A 16,742-nucleotide genomic window follows, 5' to 3' on the forward strand; every position below is an offset into this window, starting at 1 on the left:
CACCCACAGCCCCAAGTTCCTCATGTCCCCAAATCCGCAGTGTCCCTGCCCCCCTAAAGCCCCCACGCACCCAGAGCCACCCCCACCCCAGGACCCCCACCACTGCCTGCTTACTTCTGCCAGCCACTGCCTCCAACTGCTCTCCCAACCAAACCTCCCTCCCTCATTAGACTCAAATAACCAGCACTGGGGCTAATTACTTATCCAATTATCCCTGCCTTCGCTCTCTCTGGAGCGTGAGCTCGGTGACGATGACCAGGTGTGAAAACACACGGTGATCCCCAGGCTCAGCTTTGCCCTATTAGCCGATTCCTCGTTGGCGCTTGTGGCTGACGTTGGGAATACGCGAGCTCTGCCCACCCCTGCGCCAAAACACCGGTGTTTCACCCCAACTCCTGCCCGGGACGGCCCGGCCGGATCCTGTGGCACCCATCACCAAAGAAAAGCCCTTTTATTGCCAGGAGGGACAGGGACAGCACGGGAGGAGCGAGCGGTGGGGAAGGACCCTGGGGGAACGGGCTCGGAGGAGTCCCTGCAGCCCCCCGCGCTGGCAGGAGGGGTGGGCGAGGCGGGATCCCCAAAATCCTTCTACTTCTAAAGCAACACCACGGCAAGGAACTCAGCGAGGTGGGGAAGGGGGCAGCGGGGCTGGGCTCTTCCTTGTTCACAGTGAATTTGGGGTGATGGGGGGGGATCCCACGCTCACAGGTTTTGCTAAAAAATAAACCCAAACCACCTGCTTTGGCCTGGCCAGATCTCCTCCGCAGGGGAGCTGGCTCACACCTGATTTAAATCCTGGGGAGAGGGGAAGGCAGAGCAAACCCCTCCCGTGGAGAGAGCAGGAGGAGAACGCGGGGGCAGTCGCGCAGCCTCAGGGGTGGCGGCAACACCGCGGGGCCAGGTTTCGGCTCTCTGGGTGATGTCAGACCCCGCGAGATGCTAAAAAAACCCAAAAATAAAAAACCAAAACGATCCAGCGAGAGCTTCGTCAGTAAACCGAAATGGGGAAAGCGGTTTCTCCACCGTGGCCGCGCTGGTCCTGAGGCCACAGGGTCGGAGGGAGCACGGGGAGGGGTGGGGAGAGGCAACTTGTTCCCTGAAAATGCCCCGTGAGGGAGCTGTCGTCCCTTCCTTCCGCCCTGAAAGAGAATTCGCGCTCCAAACCGGAGGGAGGAAGGGGAGATCAGCACGGCAGGGGCTCAGGATGGGGTGGGACCCTTCGTCCCGACCAAGGGCCAGCGATGGGGGACGGGACAGGGCGGAGGAGAGCAGCGCCTGGGTCAGCCCTGCTGCCAAGGGAGTAGGGCAATGGCACTTCACTTGGAGAAGAAAAAAAAAATAAAATAAGAGAGAAGAAATAAAAGCCACGCATTGCTTGGAAGAATCGGGCAGGAGCCGCACGCTCCCGGGAGGATGGAGCGGCCCCGGTCCCTGTGGCCCCCGCCAGCCCCCTTACTCTATCAGTTCCACGTAATTGGCGGGGAACATGCCAAAGTGGCCGTCGGGCCCATACCCGCGCCACCAGCCCTCGTCGATCATCTCGATGTTGGTGATGATGTTCTCCGGGTCAAACGAGATCTCCGTGTCATCAGCTGGAACGAGACGGAGGGAGGGAAGGGGGGGTCAAAACCAACCCCCGCGGCCGGAGACGCGGGGAGCCCCTCGCCCGCCGCAGACGTCCTTCCCGCGGGGACGCTGTGCCGGGGACGCCCCCACCCTGTCAGGGACCCCCCTTGTTCAAAGAGGGGAGCATGCGCCGCAGCCGGCTTCCCTGGGGCTGCGTCCTGCTGGAGCCCAAACCCTCAGTCAGCCGCTTTTTTCCAGCAAATTGGCATTTTTAGGGCTGGAACAGGCAAGGGCAGCTCAGCCCCGCTGCGTGGGAAAGGCCGGGGCTCCGGGGAATTACGAGATGGGAATATCTGGGTATAACGAGCTCCGAGGCAGGGGAGGGCAGACAGGGAGAAAGACGCATGAGGGGACAAAAAAAACCAAAAACCAGAAGCCATCAGCTTCCTTCGCTTGCTCTTCCAGCTCCAGTTTGGGCGGCAGATGCTTTATCTAGCACCCTGACGTGCGATCACCCAGCACGAGGGGCGACGTCTCCAGCCCAGCTCTCTGGGAACAGCCTGGGGCCCCGCAAACCCGGCCCCGGCGCGGAAGGGAAGGCAGGGCTCGGCAGCTCTCACCAGCCTGGTAGTCGTAGAGCGCCCGCGCGCACAGCCCCTTCCCTGCCAGGTCCGGCGGCTGCTGGTACTCCACGGAGTAGTCGTCAACGCGTTCCTTCGGGAAGGAGAGAGACAGAAAAGGAGTTACTGGCGTGAAGGACGCCGGGCCGGGCAGCTTGCGCGTCGTTGGCCGCAGCGAGGGTCTGCGGTCCGGGTTCTCGCTGCCCGCGGGGTGCACGTTGCCCCGCTCCGCTTCTTGCGGCCCCGTGCGGTTTGCCGGGTGGCTCAGGGGTGTTGCATGCCAGGAATCGCAGGAGAAAACGGCGGGAGGGAGGAGTACAACATCGTGCCACAGCCACAGATTTGGATCAGCCCCCTCACGCCTCGGAGAACGGCGGGCAGGAGGTCCCAGGTGTCGCCCCCCCCCCCGGAATAAAATTGCTCGGATGGTTTTGGACGCGCAGAGACGCGGGAGAAGGGAGGAGAAAGCGCTTTGGCACAGAGGCTGATGAGAGGCTCTCCCCTCGCCTGCTCCCGGGGCTCCAGGGACGGGGCCAGCGAGACCAGGCCCCGGGGCGCGGGACGGGTGCAGGGGGCTCCGCAGCTCCCAGCCGTCGGCACTGGGAGGGGACGCAAAAGCATCCCCTCACCGTACGGGCGCGGCTCGAGCGCGCGCCGGCTCCGGGGTTTCTCGGTTCCCTGTTGATTTTAGCCCAGGCTAAAATCTCCCCAAGCACTGGAGGGTTTGCACCCCACGAGACGCGACGCTCATAAAAGGGCTCCAGGCTCATCCCAAAAGACGAGGCAAAGCCGTGCTCTCTCCCAGGAGGGTCCTGGCCAGCTCTTGGGTGCCCTTTTTCCCCTCTGGGGTCCTCCCCCACACACCAACCTGAGGTGGCTCTTCATAGACGGCCGAGGCGTCCGGCGGCTCCTCATACAGATTGGCTTCTTCCGCCTGGGAAGCCGGGACGCTTGAATTGTACCCGGAGTCTTGCCCTGCGGGAGAAACACGTGGTCTCCCACCACAGCCTCAGCAAAACCCCTCCCCGTCCTCTGCTTCACCCAGCTCCTGAAGTGCCACCAAACTTCTGCTATGAGCCGGACACCCCCCGGCCTCCTGTCCTGCAGAGGGGATGGGTCCAGCAAGGATGAACCCAGCTGCGGGGCGAGCAGGGGTTCAGGGAATGAGAAAAAGGATGAGGGAAAGATCCAGGATTCCAACAGGGAAAGGACTAAGCCTGCTGAAGATGAACCATTTCCAAGCTGCTCCTCGTGGCGAGCACCGGATCTGGCGGGGGGAAGGTTTTGGCGCAGAGACCTTGGCCAAGAGCAGCATCTAGTGGAGACTGCGGCCTGGGGACCCTCAGAGCTCGTCCTGCGCCCCCAGCTCGGCCCTGCGCCCCGGTCACTGGGGTGGACGGGACAGAAAGCAGTAGCTCTGAAACAACTGCGGGTTTTGCTCCACCCAAGAAAATCTGGCTGAAGCGTTTTGCTGAACTCAGTCGCTCGGTTTTTAACCGGCTGCCTTTTGGCTTGTTTGGGAAAAGCCAGACTGGAGGTTGTTTCCCAGATCCCACTTTCCTGAAGCAAAGCTCCAGAGCAGCCTGGGGACAGGGCAGTGCCTGGTGAGCTGGGGATGAGCCACACAGCCCGTCACGGACGCGGCAACGCCTCGGTGCCACCCACGGCACACGGGGACGCCCTCCAGGTACAGACAGCCCTCCTCCAGACTTCGCTCTTCCCACCCGAGCCACCCGAAAGGGGACAGAGCGTCTCACCGCCCAGGAAAAGCTCTTCGCAGCCCGGCTCCCTGTCCCTGCCTTGCCACCCCAGCCTCGCCGCGACGCCCAGGCAGACGGGCGCCCTGCACCGACGACCCCCGCCGATCCTCTGGTCTTTACTGGGATGGCAAAACCCAGCCCCGTCCACCCGTCAGCGTTGGCCGCGTCACCGCGCTTCGCCGCCCCGAGGGAAACCACCGCGCGGGGCAGAAAGCCTCCTTTGCCGGGTCTCGAAGGCGTTTTTGAAAGGTCTGAGCGCAAACATCAAAGCCCCTGCAGCGGGAGGTCTGGAGAGGGGCTCTGGGGGTGCACGCAGCCGAATTTCAGCCTTTCAACAAGGCGATGCGCTCATCGCCTCGGCCGCCGAGCCTCCTGCTGAGGTTGAGAAGGAAGCGAAGGGACCTTTGCACCAGGCAGCAACGACCCCCCTCCTTCCCCAGTCCCCAGTCCACTCCGGCTGGGGACAAACCTGGGGCTTTCCGACCTAAAGATCCGCTCGCTCCCTGCCGAGGCACGGGGAAACGGAAACTCGGTGCCCGGCCTCATGGTGCCCGATTTTGGGGATCCTGTTTGGAGAGGCGAGGTGAAGAAGTCCTGGTTAGGCGAAGAGCCAAGCAACGCACCTGCGGGTACCGGAGAGGCCGGGGGCGTCCAGGTCGAGTGGGGGGCGAAGGAGGCTGGAGGAGCATCCTGGGCAGGAGGGACGGGAGAGGCAGGACTCGGCACGGAATTCACCTCCTTCTGCAGGAAAGGGCTGCGAAGCTTGCCTGGAAAAGGAGCCAGATGTGCTGCAGGAGCCAGGCAGGCATCAAGGCTTCCAGCAAAGATATCATTTTGGGGAGAAGGACACCACCCAGGTCCTGCTCTCTGGGCTCTCCACGGAGATTTTCAGAGCACCCGAATTTCACAGACCAGCGACTGGGAGAGGCATGTTTCAAACGGGTTGCTGCCAGCCCGCTAAGCCAGCGCGCCTTCCCCAGGCAGAAGGTAACTATGCGCTGTTCTCTCCCTTGCCTACGCCTCTGAACGCCAGCAAAAGCGACGCAGGAGGCTGAGAGGCAAGCCCTGCCCCAGCACAGCAGTGAATAAGCACGCAGACTTGCCAGCGCACCCTCAGCCTGTGGGTTTTATCCGCGCCAGGGCATTTGTCTGTCTTTCCTCCGCTGAAAACCATCAAACACGAACACAAACTGGGGAAATCCTGAGGGATTTCTCACCCTCAGCAACCAGCCTCCCTCGTGATCTTCAATTTTCCCTGTCCCACCAACGGCTTGCCCACCGTCAAAAGAGTCTCTGTGCCCGTATCGCACAAGCAAAGCGCGTACTCCAAACTAATTCAAGCTCCTTTGAAGGAGGTTGAGCTGAGGAGACATTCATCCAGGGATACCACATGTTCTCGGCGACTTCCTCAGCTACTTTCAGCGTTAGCTCTCACAGCTTCCCGGTCTCTATCTGATAGATCACACCGGTCTCTCCTAAAGGCACGCGCTCCTGCCTACTTCAGCCAGCGCAAAAAGTCAGGTGGAACGTATGGCAACCGGGAGAGATTGCGACAGCGGTCTCTTTTCGGCATTAATATGTATAATTTTAATTTTAAAAATAAAGTTTAAGCTTCACGAGTCAAGTCAAAGCATGGAAAACGTCAGTCTCGGCTGTTAAACCTGGCGCAGCACGCAGCAAGAGGCACACTGCAAGAAACGCCGCATCAGCTGGGTGTGAGACATCGCCGTGTCTACGGCAGAGAGCGGCGGGCGTGACGAGAGCTAGCCACGCTCAGCGGGAACCGTGGCCTCACGGGTAACACCCCCACCCCGAACATGTGCTCCCCGTGTCCGGCACACTCCACACACAGATTTACCCACTGCGTGGAACGGGAACCGGCTCACGCTGCCCGACCCGCCGCGAGCGCTGCACCCCGCGCTGTACCTGGCTGGGAAGCCGTCACCGCGTCCGCCGGCACTGACTTCTCCCTCTGCTTGAAGATGTCCCGGGGGTTCACCGCCCTCTGCGCTATCAGCGACGCAGCCTCCTGCGAAAGCGAAGGGTGTGCAAAGCCCACGGTCAGGGCGCTATGGCCTCGGGGTGGGGAGCGGGACGGGGCAGGGGGCTGAGCCGACACAGCCCCCTCAGCAAAGTGCTGGGGCTCCCGGCAGTACCTGGGCTTTCTCCACCGACTCGCTTCTCTTGAAGCCCTTCCGCTGCCTGGCCTCGTACTCCTCGGCTTGCTCCTTCTGCAGCACGAGAGGGGGTCTGCTGCAGCCGTGGCGGGCACCAAGCCAGCCCCTCTGTTCCCCACCCAGCCTGCTCCCTCCTTGTCCAGCCCCAAGAACCAGAGAAATGGGAACAAGGAACAGACACGGCGACGGAAGGTGAATGGGGAGGAAACCCCTTGCATTTGGGAGATTCAGGTTTGCTGGGCTGTCTTGGTTTCCTCCAGTGTCCCCAGGCTCTTCTCCAGAAAGTTTTAATCTCTGCTTTCCCAGAGGCTGCGGCCAAACTGGCCGTCAGGAGAAGAAATAAAAAGCAAGATCCAAGGAAATTGGGAATGGAGCAGGAGACCTGGAGGACCAGCCCGTGGCTCCCGTCCCGCCAGAGCCTGTCTGTGGGTCCTTCCACGTTCCCCACCCGCCATGACAGCGCCCAGGGACGCCCGGGGCACTCCACCATCACCCTCCTGCCTCTGCGCGCAGCGTGGTCTGCACCACGGCGCCCCGTCCCCTCCGTCACGGGGGACGCGTGAAGAAAGCTCGCCACAGGGAACAACGCCGAAGCTCACCCATTGCTGCTGCTCCTTGTTCCTGTTCTCTGCCTCCTGCTGCTGCTGGAGTCTCCTGCGGTGACAAACGACAAATCATGGTTAACGAACAAGGCAGGACAAGCGGTTTTCTCTGCACGGGGCTGCTCTGGGACCTCACCGTGCTGCAGCTACATGGGGAAGACCAGAGGAAGGACGTTCCCCCTCACACCTGGGGACAGATGAGGAGCCACAGGCAACAGCAAGGAAAGGGGCAGAGCAGCAGGAGCTGCTCCAGAGAGGGACCAAAACAGGGAAATCTCTTCCTTCAGGAGCACAGACAAGAGCATCCGGCACGGAGGCGTCGGGCAGACTTCCTCATCCGAGCTCAAAACAGGAAGGCAGTGCCCACTGCTGCCCGTGGAAGCGAGCTCCACCACCTAATAAGGCTCCCTGGGGTCACAGCGGGCTTGGAGAGGAAGGAAATCGGCAGAGAGAGCGCAACGCCAGTCCCCACACACACCCCCTCCTCTCTGCGAGGCTCAGAGCTCTCCAGCAGCCGGCCCAGACTGCCGGCAGCCCGCGAACAGCGGCCACAGGTTTCAGTGACGTGTTTCAGAAGCACCCTGCAAGGGAAGGGCTTGGTCCTGGGGCAGGGTCCGCGGGCAGGGAGACCCCAGGGATGACGCCGGCCAAGCTTGTCGGCGGATTGGCCAAAGAGAAGACGCTCTCTCCACCCAGGGGCTTGCCGGGGGACACTCAGCCAGAGAAGCTCACAGGTCAGCCAGGCCAAACCTCCACCACTGCTGCGGGAAGGTGAGCGGAGGCGAACGCAGCTCATTCGCAGGAGCAGACCAACGTTCGCGTTGCACAGGGACAACCCCGACCAGGAGAACGGGACCTGCAGATCGCAGCGCCCAAGGGCAGCGTGCCACGGGGCGGCCGGGCTGAGCCACAGGCAGATCCCCTCCGCAGCTGCTGCCTTGAAGGAGGTTTCCTGGAATCGCAGCGATTGCAGCAAGGAATGCGCGGACACAATCTGCCGCTCCATGAGGAACAACCCTCCCCTGGCAGCGCAGGGGCTGGAGTGGGGACGGCAGCTCAGAACAGGGCGACAAGGGCACGCAGCATCACCGAGAGCGACTCCGAGAGATCCCGGAGAGCAGGACGGGCTCCAGGCATCGTTACAAACACTCGCCGGTGGCAGGGACTCACTTCTGGGCTTCGATTTCGTTGGATCTCGCTTTATATCTCTGTTCTCGCCCCGCCGCCTCCTGCAGTTCCCGCTCCCGACGCTCTCTCTCTATCCGCTGCCGCTCCTCCTCCGCTCTCCTCTTCTCCTCCAGCCGGCGGTTTTCTTCATCTTTCTAACGGGAGACACGCAACAAGTCGTGGGTTTCACCCTGCCAGGTCTGAGAAACCCCCCAGCTCTTTCCACGCCACGCTATGCCACCAGCCAGCGCGGCGGATCTCCCGGCAGCTCCCAGGGCACGCAGTGCCCGTAATGCTTCCGCAGCCTGAAGGTTCACGCGCTATTGCCAAACCGCTGTAAAGCGACCGGAATGGGAGGCAAATCCAGAGCAGGCTTGGCTTGCTGTCCAGCCTTGAAGAGCTGCCTTCGGAAAGGTCAAAAACCAGTTCCCTCAGCCAAATCGAATTTGCTGGCCACGGAGAGCCAGGCGCAGCCCAGCCCTGTGCCCACCCCAGCAGCCCTCAGTCAAATTAAGATGAGATAAAAAACATTTTGCTCCTCCAGACCAATTTCCTCCTTGCACCCTGAGGCAGCAGGATCTCTGCCGCCAGCCCAGCTCTGCGCTGTTTGACGTCTGGATCCCTGACTCTGGGCAGGAGAGCCCAGGTTAAGAGGGAAGATGCAGGCAGAGAAAGGTCTCCAGCTAAATCCGAACGCCTTGTCCTCCTCATGCCTGGCTGCTGAAGAGAAGCGGCAGCACTCACCTCAGCTTTGGCCCAGAAATTATCTTTATTGACTCTCTTGATTTCGGACATCGCATTCGTCTTCTGGTAGACAGAGCCCTGGGGGAGGCAGAAGGCGGCACGTGTGAGCAGTAGGCACTGAGCAACCGTAATTTTTGCGTTCTTCTGCAGAAATGAGTCCCCGTGGCTCTCTGACAGCTTTCTCCTGCAGCTATGGGAGTGGCCGGACCCTCTCTGCCTTCCCCTGGCAGAGGGCACCCAGCCCCACACAGCCAAGGGCCAGCAGTGGGCTGAAAGGGTCAAGGGAAGGTATTTTAGCTTTATGAAGGAAAAATAGAGACACTTTGTGACAGAGCATAACAGCAAAACCAGCTGCGTTCACCACAGTCTGTGACTTTGTAAAAGTTACTACAACCTGACGCTTCACCCCAGACTTCTAAAGAAGGGCTGGCCACAGCCCAGCAGCGCGCACGTTCCAAAACCGGGGACTTCCAGCCTGGTCTTCCCCTTGCCTCGGGCGAAAAATCACGTCGCTGAAGCACTGCAGAGCCCACGCTGGAGCAGCCAGCAAAAAACTGACCAGGACGCAGGGGAACCTGGCACTGCCACGCCAAAGCGGGGCCGGGGGAGCGCGAGGGTGGCGCACAGCTCAGGTTTGATCCTCACCACATCTCAGATTAAGAGCAAGCGACTCAGAGTCGGAGAGCGTGTGCAGCTGAGCTTCTCCTTTCTACAGCTGAGAAACCTCACTTGCTTGCTGTGTGTGTTAAAAAAAACCTTCCTGCAGAACGCTTCCACGGAGGCAGAGAGGAAGCTGCTGAGATCTCTGGCCTCGACACTTCGCAGCAGTAGGGGAAGCCTCAGTTTTTGTGTGCAAGCAGGTCAAACCCTGCTGCACCAACACGTCCTGTTCCCTGTCCTCAGCTACACCATAGCCTCGGAGAAGCCCCAGGCCTCGCAGATGCTCCGCAAATCTGAAAAGCTGGAGCTTCTGTGTCTCTGAAAACCTGAGCAGAGCTGGGGGAAATCAGCCCTGCTTAAAAAAATGGTTGGGTCTATGGAGAGGAGAGTTTAGGCTTTCTGCTTGCTGCAAGGACGTCTCAGCTCTGCCATCACCCCGTGCTCTTGTCCTGATTCACTCCACGAGCCAGCGAGAGGAATCGGCCTTGGGCAAAATCATCGGTGCTTCCTCAGCCACATCTAAGCACGAGGAGGCCCTTCCTTTGCAGGGTGACGGTTGCCCCGGACTCTGCTCCTGCCCAACCGTGAGCCCAGAGGCACCAGAAAGCCCCCACGGAGCAAACTCACCACGGGAGCTTGAGGGCCCGAGTCCTGGAACTTGCTGCTCTCCTTGTGGAAGTTGTAGTTGGCCCCAGAGGCCTTGGCAACCTTCTCCATGATGAGTTCAGGCTCCACGTCCTCCTCTGCGCGAGCGTTGATGGTGACGTGAGCCCCCTGAGCAAGGAAAAGCCAGTGCAGGAGTGAGCGGGTGACTCTAGAAGCCACTGAACCCACCACGCCGCTCCGATAGATCCCGTCTACACCCTCAGAGCTCCCAAGGGAAGGAAAAGGGCTCAGGTGCCAAAGGGAGGTCCCCCGCCACTCTAAGATAACACAGTGCTGGGAAAGCAAACGCTTGTGAGAGAAAGAGAGGTTTGTTTTGCCTCCTCTGCGGTCTCCAGAGCCGTTTTCGACTGCGAGAGCTTTGTGTTGCCAATCAGCCCCAGAAACACGCGTCTGGACTACCCCATGCCGCAGGAACATGGCCAGGAGAGGCTGGGAAGCCACCCCGCCACTCCACGGTCCGGCCTCTGCGCCACCCCGAAGAGCAGCGTGAGCCAGGTGGGGCGCAGGCTCCCGAGCACGGGGCCCACTGACCAGGGTGGACGCAACGAAGAGAGGACCAGACCTTCAGGAAGCTCGCTACGGTGCTGACGTGGTTGGCGCAGGCTCCTTTCCTCACATCGTTCACGCCTTCGCCAGTCTGCAAGGAGAAACCATCCAGCTTTACCGGCTGAGTCCCGCCGGAGGTCGTTTTTATAACAACACCTTGACCTAAGCCTGCAAACCATCCACGCTGGCCACGGCAAGGGCTTCGCCAGGGCTCACGGCGCGGAGAAAGACCGCGCTCTGCAGCAGGCACCGCTCAGAGGAGACAGCCAGCCTCCCGCCTGGGGCCAAGGGCTACACCGCGAGGGCTCCGGGCTCCTGCTGATCCTCATGCGCTTCACCCAACCCATCTCAGCTGGGTTCTGAGCAGCTTCGTGGCAGCGACAACGGGGAAGTGAATCCTCCCGGCCTGCGTTCGCTTGTGTCCGCGGGGTTTGGCCTACGCACTCGCGGCGGTGGGCACGGTACGGCCTGCGTGTCGCAGCTCGGCGGAGGGGATTCAACGCACTGGCAACTACAATCGAGCGTTCGGCAACTACAATCCCAGAGAGAATCGAATCCCAGAGAGAAACAGGCGTTTGTTTCCACCGAGGTGCCCACTCACCCAGTTGATGAGGACGTATTTGGGCAGGCCGGAGTTGGGATCCTTCACCCTGCAGAAGGCGTACATCACCTTCCCACTGTTGAGCTCTTCCACCATCTCTTCCAGGCCGCCATCTGTCCCGGGAGAGAAAGGAGAGGGCGTGAGACAGGCAAATCACATACACATGGCAGGAACGGCCGAGCTGGCAGAGGTTGCAGCCTCCTGGCTGCTTATTTCCTGGAGATTATTCCTTAGATTTGGAGTTGTCCTACACTGAGAGCATCTCAGACCCCTCGCGTTTGCCCTCGTCCTCCCAATACCTCCTCATCTGCGCAGGAGCGGAGCCTCGGCCCGCTCTCACCCACACCCCCCTCCCTAGCAGCCTTTGCCGCCAGAGTTTCTCTTCCTCAGACCTTCGCTGAGACCAGCGCAACCCCACGTACGGAAAGACCTCGGGTCCGTAACGCAAGCCAAGTGACGACAGAGAAGAGAAAGGAGATGCTCACGTGCCTCGGAATAATCAGAGGTGTGGACCAGAGCACAGGTTCCCACACGAAACCGCGCTGCGAGGTCTCCAGCGAGCGCCTCTCGCTGCCGGCAAACATCTCGACGGGAGATCGGAAAGGTCCGGAGAAGCGGCGAAGGAAGCGGCTGCGCCCCGTTCCCGCCCCACCCGCAAAGCCCAGCGGTGGCTGAGACGAGCCCCGCTTCCTTGAATGGGAAGTGGAGAAGAAACCGAGAAGCTGGCGCAGGGTAATGTCACACTTGCCAACCGCAGGAGGAAACTCCTGCCCTCACGCTCTGCTCGCTAGTGTCAAACCCACGAGACCCCCCACCCGGGCTGGCCTTTGCAGGGGCTGCTCTCAGCTACGAGCTCGGGGGTGAAGGAGAGCCCACTGCTGCACAGAGGGGAAAAAAAAATAAATCAATCAAGGCTCAGCAGAGGGGTTGTGCAAGACAGGCAAGGAATGGAAAGCGCTACGTTGCCCCACGAGCCGCAGCATCGCTCCTGCGAGAAGCGTATGCCAAAAAACTACCAGAAAAGGAGGAAAAACGCGAAAACATGTGCTCTCATTTCAAAAAAATTCCCACCGACCACGATTCCTCCTACTTTGGTCTGTCTGACCCCCGAAGAGCAGCAAATGAGCTACTGCTTACCGTCAAATGCCGGCAGCCGAGGCTGTTTGCTCTGCACTGCAGCAGGACCCGAGATCGTTTTCTTCCCCGCTATTAAATATTTACGCTTTGGCTCTAAATTCGGCACGGCGGTTTCCAAGCCCGGCAGAAAAGTTTCGGGCTGGGAGTCTGAAGCCAGTCGGCTGACGGGAGCCCTCACCGGGCACCGGAAGGGCCCAGCGTCGCGTGTTTGCCAGGTTAATGTTTAAGCGCGTTTGCCGGGTCAATGTTTAACGTGGCGGAGGGCACGGAAAGACACAAAGGGACGCGCTGGCAGGAGCAGAGCTTTGCGGAGACGTCGGGGTGCCAGTAGCAGGGAGCGGCAGACTTACACTGCGCCTAAGCCAGGTCCAGCATAAAAACCACCCAGGGCTTTTAATTTCCACACAAAACTCCCCAAGCAGCGAGCGAACACCCGTGCGAGCCCTAAATTCAGATCTCTCTTCCATCCAGCCCTAACTCTTCAACAAAACCTGCGGCTCAGCCCCGCCAGCAGCGCCCCGCAGCCGCTCGCCAGCGCAGATCCGGTGCAGGCAGTCACATCCTCTGCAGCCTCACCGGGGCTCCCCGCAGCCCTCCTCCGAACGAGAGGGCCCCGGCGCCAAACCTCTCGCGACCTGAGCTTCGCCGGCCCCTGCAAAGCCGCTCAGCAATGTCTCACCTGACCGTGGGCGCCGAGGAGCTCGCCAAGAAACACTTGCAAACGAGAGAGGCAGCCGGCGAGGGAAGACGGCCGGGCGCTGGAGGATGCAAATGGAGAGAGCGGAGAAACCTGCCTAGATGCGTTGCTTTCTACCAGCTTTGCATCAAGAAGCATTTTTGTGTGGGACTCGGCAGCCAGATGAAAAAAAACCTTTGCAAGTCTCACGAAGCAGGAAACCAAAGAAACGAGAGGCGCTGCAGCAGCAGCAAGGCGGAACGGCCAGCCTGAGACAGCCAGCTTTGCGGCGTTTGGCGGTCCTTCCTTCATCATGCACCGCGGCCGGCGGAATCTAAAATAACTTCAGGACCGCAAAGAGGTACGAGGACCTGAACTTTGGATCCTTCCGAAAAGGGGAAAACGAAAGGGAAGAAGGCAGAGCCACGCCTCTCCCACGCCACCGAGCTTCTTCTCTGTTTTCCTCACTCAGAAACTGAACCATACGCCCCAGTGCTCCCAGTCGTGCGCTCTCACCCTCGCCCCGTCACTGAGGCCACCCCTCGCTGAGTGCCGAGGGCTGAGAACGGGCTCAGGGATTAAAAAAAAAAATAAATAAATAAAATCACCCTTTACTGCGGGGCGAGGGAGCAAGCACTGTTTCCCAGGGCTGGAGCTGTTCCAGGGAGAGGCTGGATGCTACCAGAAGCACCGCGCGACAAAAACCGGCCAGACCTCGTGAGCCGAGCCCTGCGAGCAACCCCAGCGCCGGCCAGCGGCGCCCGGGGAAGTACGGGAGGGGACAGGGACGGTCCCTCACGCGCTCACCTCCGGAGCCGGCCACTCGGAGGTCGTTGCTGTTGCCTTCGTAGGTGAACAGAGCCCTAAAATAAAGCCAGAAGCCAAGTTTTTATCCAGCCCGGTGAGAAACGCTCGCCCCGAACCCGTCAGCACCTCCTCCGGGTGCTCTGCAGCGCACCCCAAAACCTCCCCCGTGCCCACAGTACCCAGCCAGGGCGTCACGCACCCCTGCTGCTCCACGGGGCCTCCTGCCCCACACCCCAGCTGCTTCCTGATCCCCCTCTACACCCCCAGATGCCCCCCACTCCCTGATCTCCCCCGTACCCCCCACGCCCACCCCCAGACGCCCCCCACTCCCTGATCTCCCCCGTAACCCCCACGCCCACCCCCAGACGCCCCCACGCCCCCCGATCTCTGCAGATCCCGCCCCCGCCCCCTCTGCTTCCCCTACCCCCACACCTCCGCTCCAGCCCCCCCACACCCCGCATCCCCCCCTCGGACACCCCCACACCCTCCGATCGACCCTTCCCACCGCGCATCCCCCCCCCAGACACCAATCCAGCCCCAAATCTTCCCCCCAACCCCATCCCAGCCCCCCCACAGCCCAGTTGCGCTTCTACCCCCCCCACCCCACCCCCTCCGATCTCCCCCCAGACATCCCGATCCCCCCGCACGCCCCACATCCCCCCAAAACTCCCCTCAGCCCCCCCCCCGCCCCTCACCAGTCCGTGGGGCTCCCCGCCGCCACCACCCGCCCGTAGGCCTCTTGCAGCGCCCGCCCGTTCTTGCTGAGGTTCAGCGCCATGGCAGCGACCGCACCAACCCCCCGCCGCCGCCGCCCCGGGCCCGCCCCGCCGGGGCTACCGGTACCGCCCCGCCTCACCGCCCGCCCCGCCCCGGAACCGCATCGGGGCGCCCCGCCCCCGCCTGTGGCCACGCCCCCCTCCGTGCGGCGCAGAGCCCCGCCCCCGAAACGCTGCTCCGCCCCCCTAGGCCAAGCCACGCCCCCGCGCATTAACCCTGCCCCAATCAAGCCCCGCCCCGACCCCGACTGGCCACGCCCCCACATGTTCAAGCCCCGCCCCCTGACCGACACTCCACGCCCCTGAATGGCCCCGCCCCTTTGAGCGCCGAGCCACGCCCCCGCGCCCCCCACGCCACGCCCCCGCGCCCCCACGTCGAGAAAAATCGGGGTTTGCGCGGGTTTCCCGCGTTTCCCGAGGTGGGGAGCGGGGGGGGGGGCTCCGGGCACGGCGACAGCCGGGATTCGCCACCTCAGGGCTTCGCGCTTTGGGCTGGGGAGGGGGGGAGGCAGTGGGGGCATCCGAGTCCCCCCACTGTGACCTCAGCCACCAGAACAGGGAGTCTGGGGGCTGGGAGGTGGGGAACGGGGCAGCCGAGGGTCCCATCGTACCCCCACGCCCCCCGCCAGGCGCGGCACCTCACTGCCCAGACCCATTTCCAACCATTCCACCCGCCGCAGCGTCCCCTCCACGTCCTCCTCCCATCCCACCACCATCCCCTCGGCCTCACGGACCCCCCATCCCACCACCATCCCCTCCACCTCACGGACCCCCTGTCCCACCACCATCCCCTCCACCTCACGGACCCCCCATCCCACCACCATCCCCTCCACCTCACGGACCCCCCGTCCCACCACCATCCCCTCCGCCCCACGGACCCCCCGTCCCACCACCATCCCCTCCACCTCACGGACCCCCTGTCCCACCACCATCCCCTCCACCTCACGGACCCCCTGTCCCACCACCATCCCCTCCGCCTCACGGACCCCCCGTCCCACCACCATCCCCTCCACCTCACGGACCCCCTGTCCCACCACCATCCCCTCCGCCTCACGGACCCCCTGGCCCACCACCATCCCCTCCACCTCACGGACCCCCTGGCCCACCACCATCCCCTCCACCTCACGGACCCCCCTGTCCCACCACCATCCCCTCCACCTCACGGACCCCCCTGTCCCACCACCATCCCCTCCACCTCACGGACCCCCCGGCCCACCACCATCCCCTCCACCTCACGGACCCCCCGGCCCACCACCATCCCCTCCACCTCACGGACCCCCCGTCCCACCACCATCCCCTCCACCTCACGGACCCCCCGTCCCACCACCATCCCCTCCGCCCCACGGACCCCCCGTCCCACCACCATCCCCTCCACCTCACGGACCCCCTGTCCCACCACCATCCCCTCCACCTCACGGACCCCCTGTCCCACCACCATCCCCTCCGCCTCACGGACCCCCTGGCCCACCACCATCCCCTCCACCTCACGGACCCCCTGGCCCACCACCATCCCCTCCACCTCACGGACCCCCCTGTCCCACCACCATCCCCTCCACCTCACGGACCCCCCTGTCCCACCACCATCCCCTCCACCTCACGGACCCCCCGGCCCACCACCATCCCCTCCACCTCACGGACCCCCCGTCCCACCACCATCCCCTCCACCTCACGGACCCCCCGGCCCACCACCATCCCCTCCACCTCACAGTGACCTCCAGACCCACCGCAGAGGCTTGCTTGCGTTCACGGGACGTTGCAGAAAACGTCGGGAAACGGCCCAAAACCGCGGCGCTGCTGGCTCCCCTGTCTTGACCGGAGTTCCTGCAAAGCTGGAGGTCGCCGGGGGGCGTGGGACGGTCACCCTCCAGCGTCCCACGCCAGGAACCACCCCCCTCCTCGCACCACGCGTTATTTATCTCCCGGGTGGGAGAACGTCCGGAAGAACAACCGCAACAGGCGGGTTTGGGACAACCTCAGCAGGATGGGGGCACCCAGGTGGGAGAGGGGTGTCCTGGGTGGGATGGGGGCACCCAGGTGGGAGAAGGGTGTCCTGGGTGGGATGGAGGAACCTCAGATGGGGCACCCGGGGTGGGGTAGAGGGACCCTGGAAGAAATGGGGGGATCCCAGACAGGTTAGGGGAACCAGAATGGGATGGGGGGGGGGACGTGAACTGGGGGGACCTAGACGGGATGGGGGCCCCGGGTGGGATGGGGGGAACGTGGGTGGGGTGGGGGCA

The 16,742-nt window shown here is 62.6% G+C and overlaps 1 protein-coding gene across 1 annotated transcript; it reads right to left on the reverse strand.

The window, feature by feature from the left end:
* Nucleotides 1–432: 432 nt before the first annotated feature.
* On the reverse strand, nucleotides 433–14,547 carry DBNL (drebrin like). The gene is made up of 14 exons (XM_086767961.1): nucleotides 14,425–14,547; nucleotides 13,730–13,785; nucleotides 11,110–11,222; nucleotides 10,525–10,599; nucleotides 9,924–10,070; nucleotides 8,637–8,714; nucleotides 7,896–8,047; nucleotides 6,723–6,777; nucleotides 6,103–6,177; nucleotides 5,873–5,975; nucleotides 4,570–4,713; nucleotides 3,055–3,161; nucleotides 2,187–2,280; nucleotides 433–1,592 (listed from the first exon to the last, which is right to left on the reverse strand). The coding sequence occupies exons 1-14, from the start codon at nucleotides 14,505–14,507 to the stop codon at nucleotides 1,453–1,455; spliced, it is 1,422 nt and encodes a 473-aa protein (XP_086624087.1). The 5' UTR covers nucleotides 14,508–14,547; the 3' UTR covers nucleotides 433–1,452.
* Nucleotides 14,548–16,742: the final 2,195 nt, after the last annotated feature.

The sequence above is a fragment of the Chlamydotis macqueenii genome, chromosome 27 (assembly GCF_036417535.1).
Source record: "Chlamydotis macqueenii isolate bChlMac1 chromosome 27, bChlMac1.mat, whole genome shotgun sequence".
In the NCBI taxonomy this organism is placed as follows: domain Eukaryota; kingdom Metazoa; phylum Chordata; class Aves; order Otidiformes; family Otididae; genus Chlamydotis; species Chlamydotis macqueenii.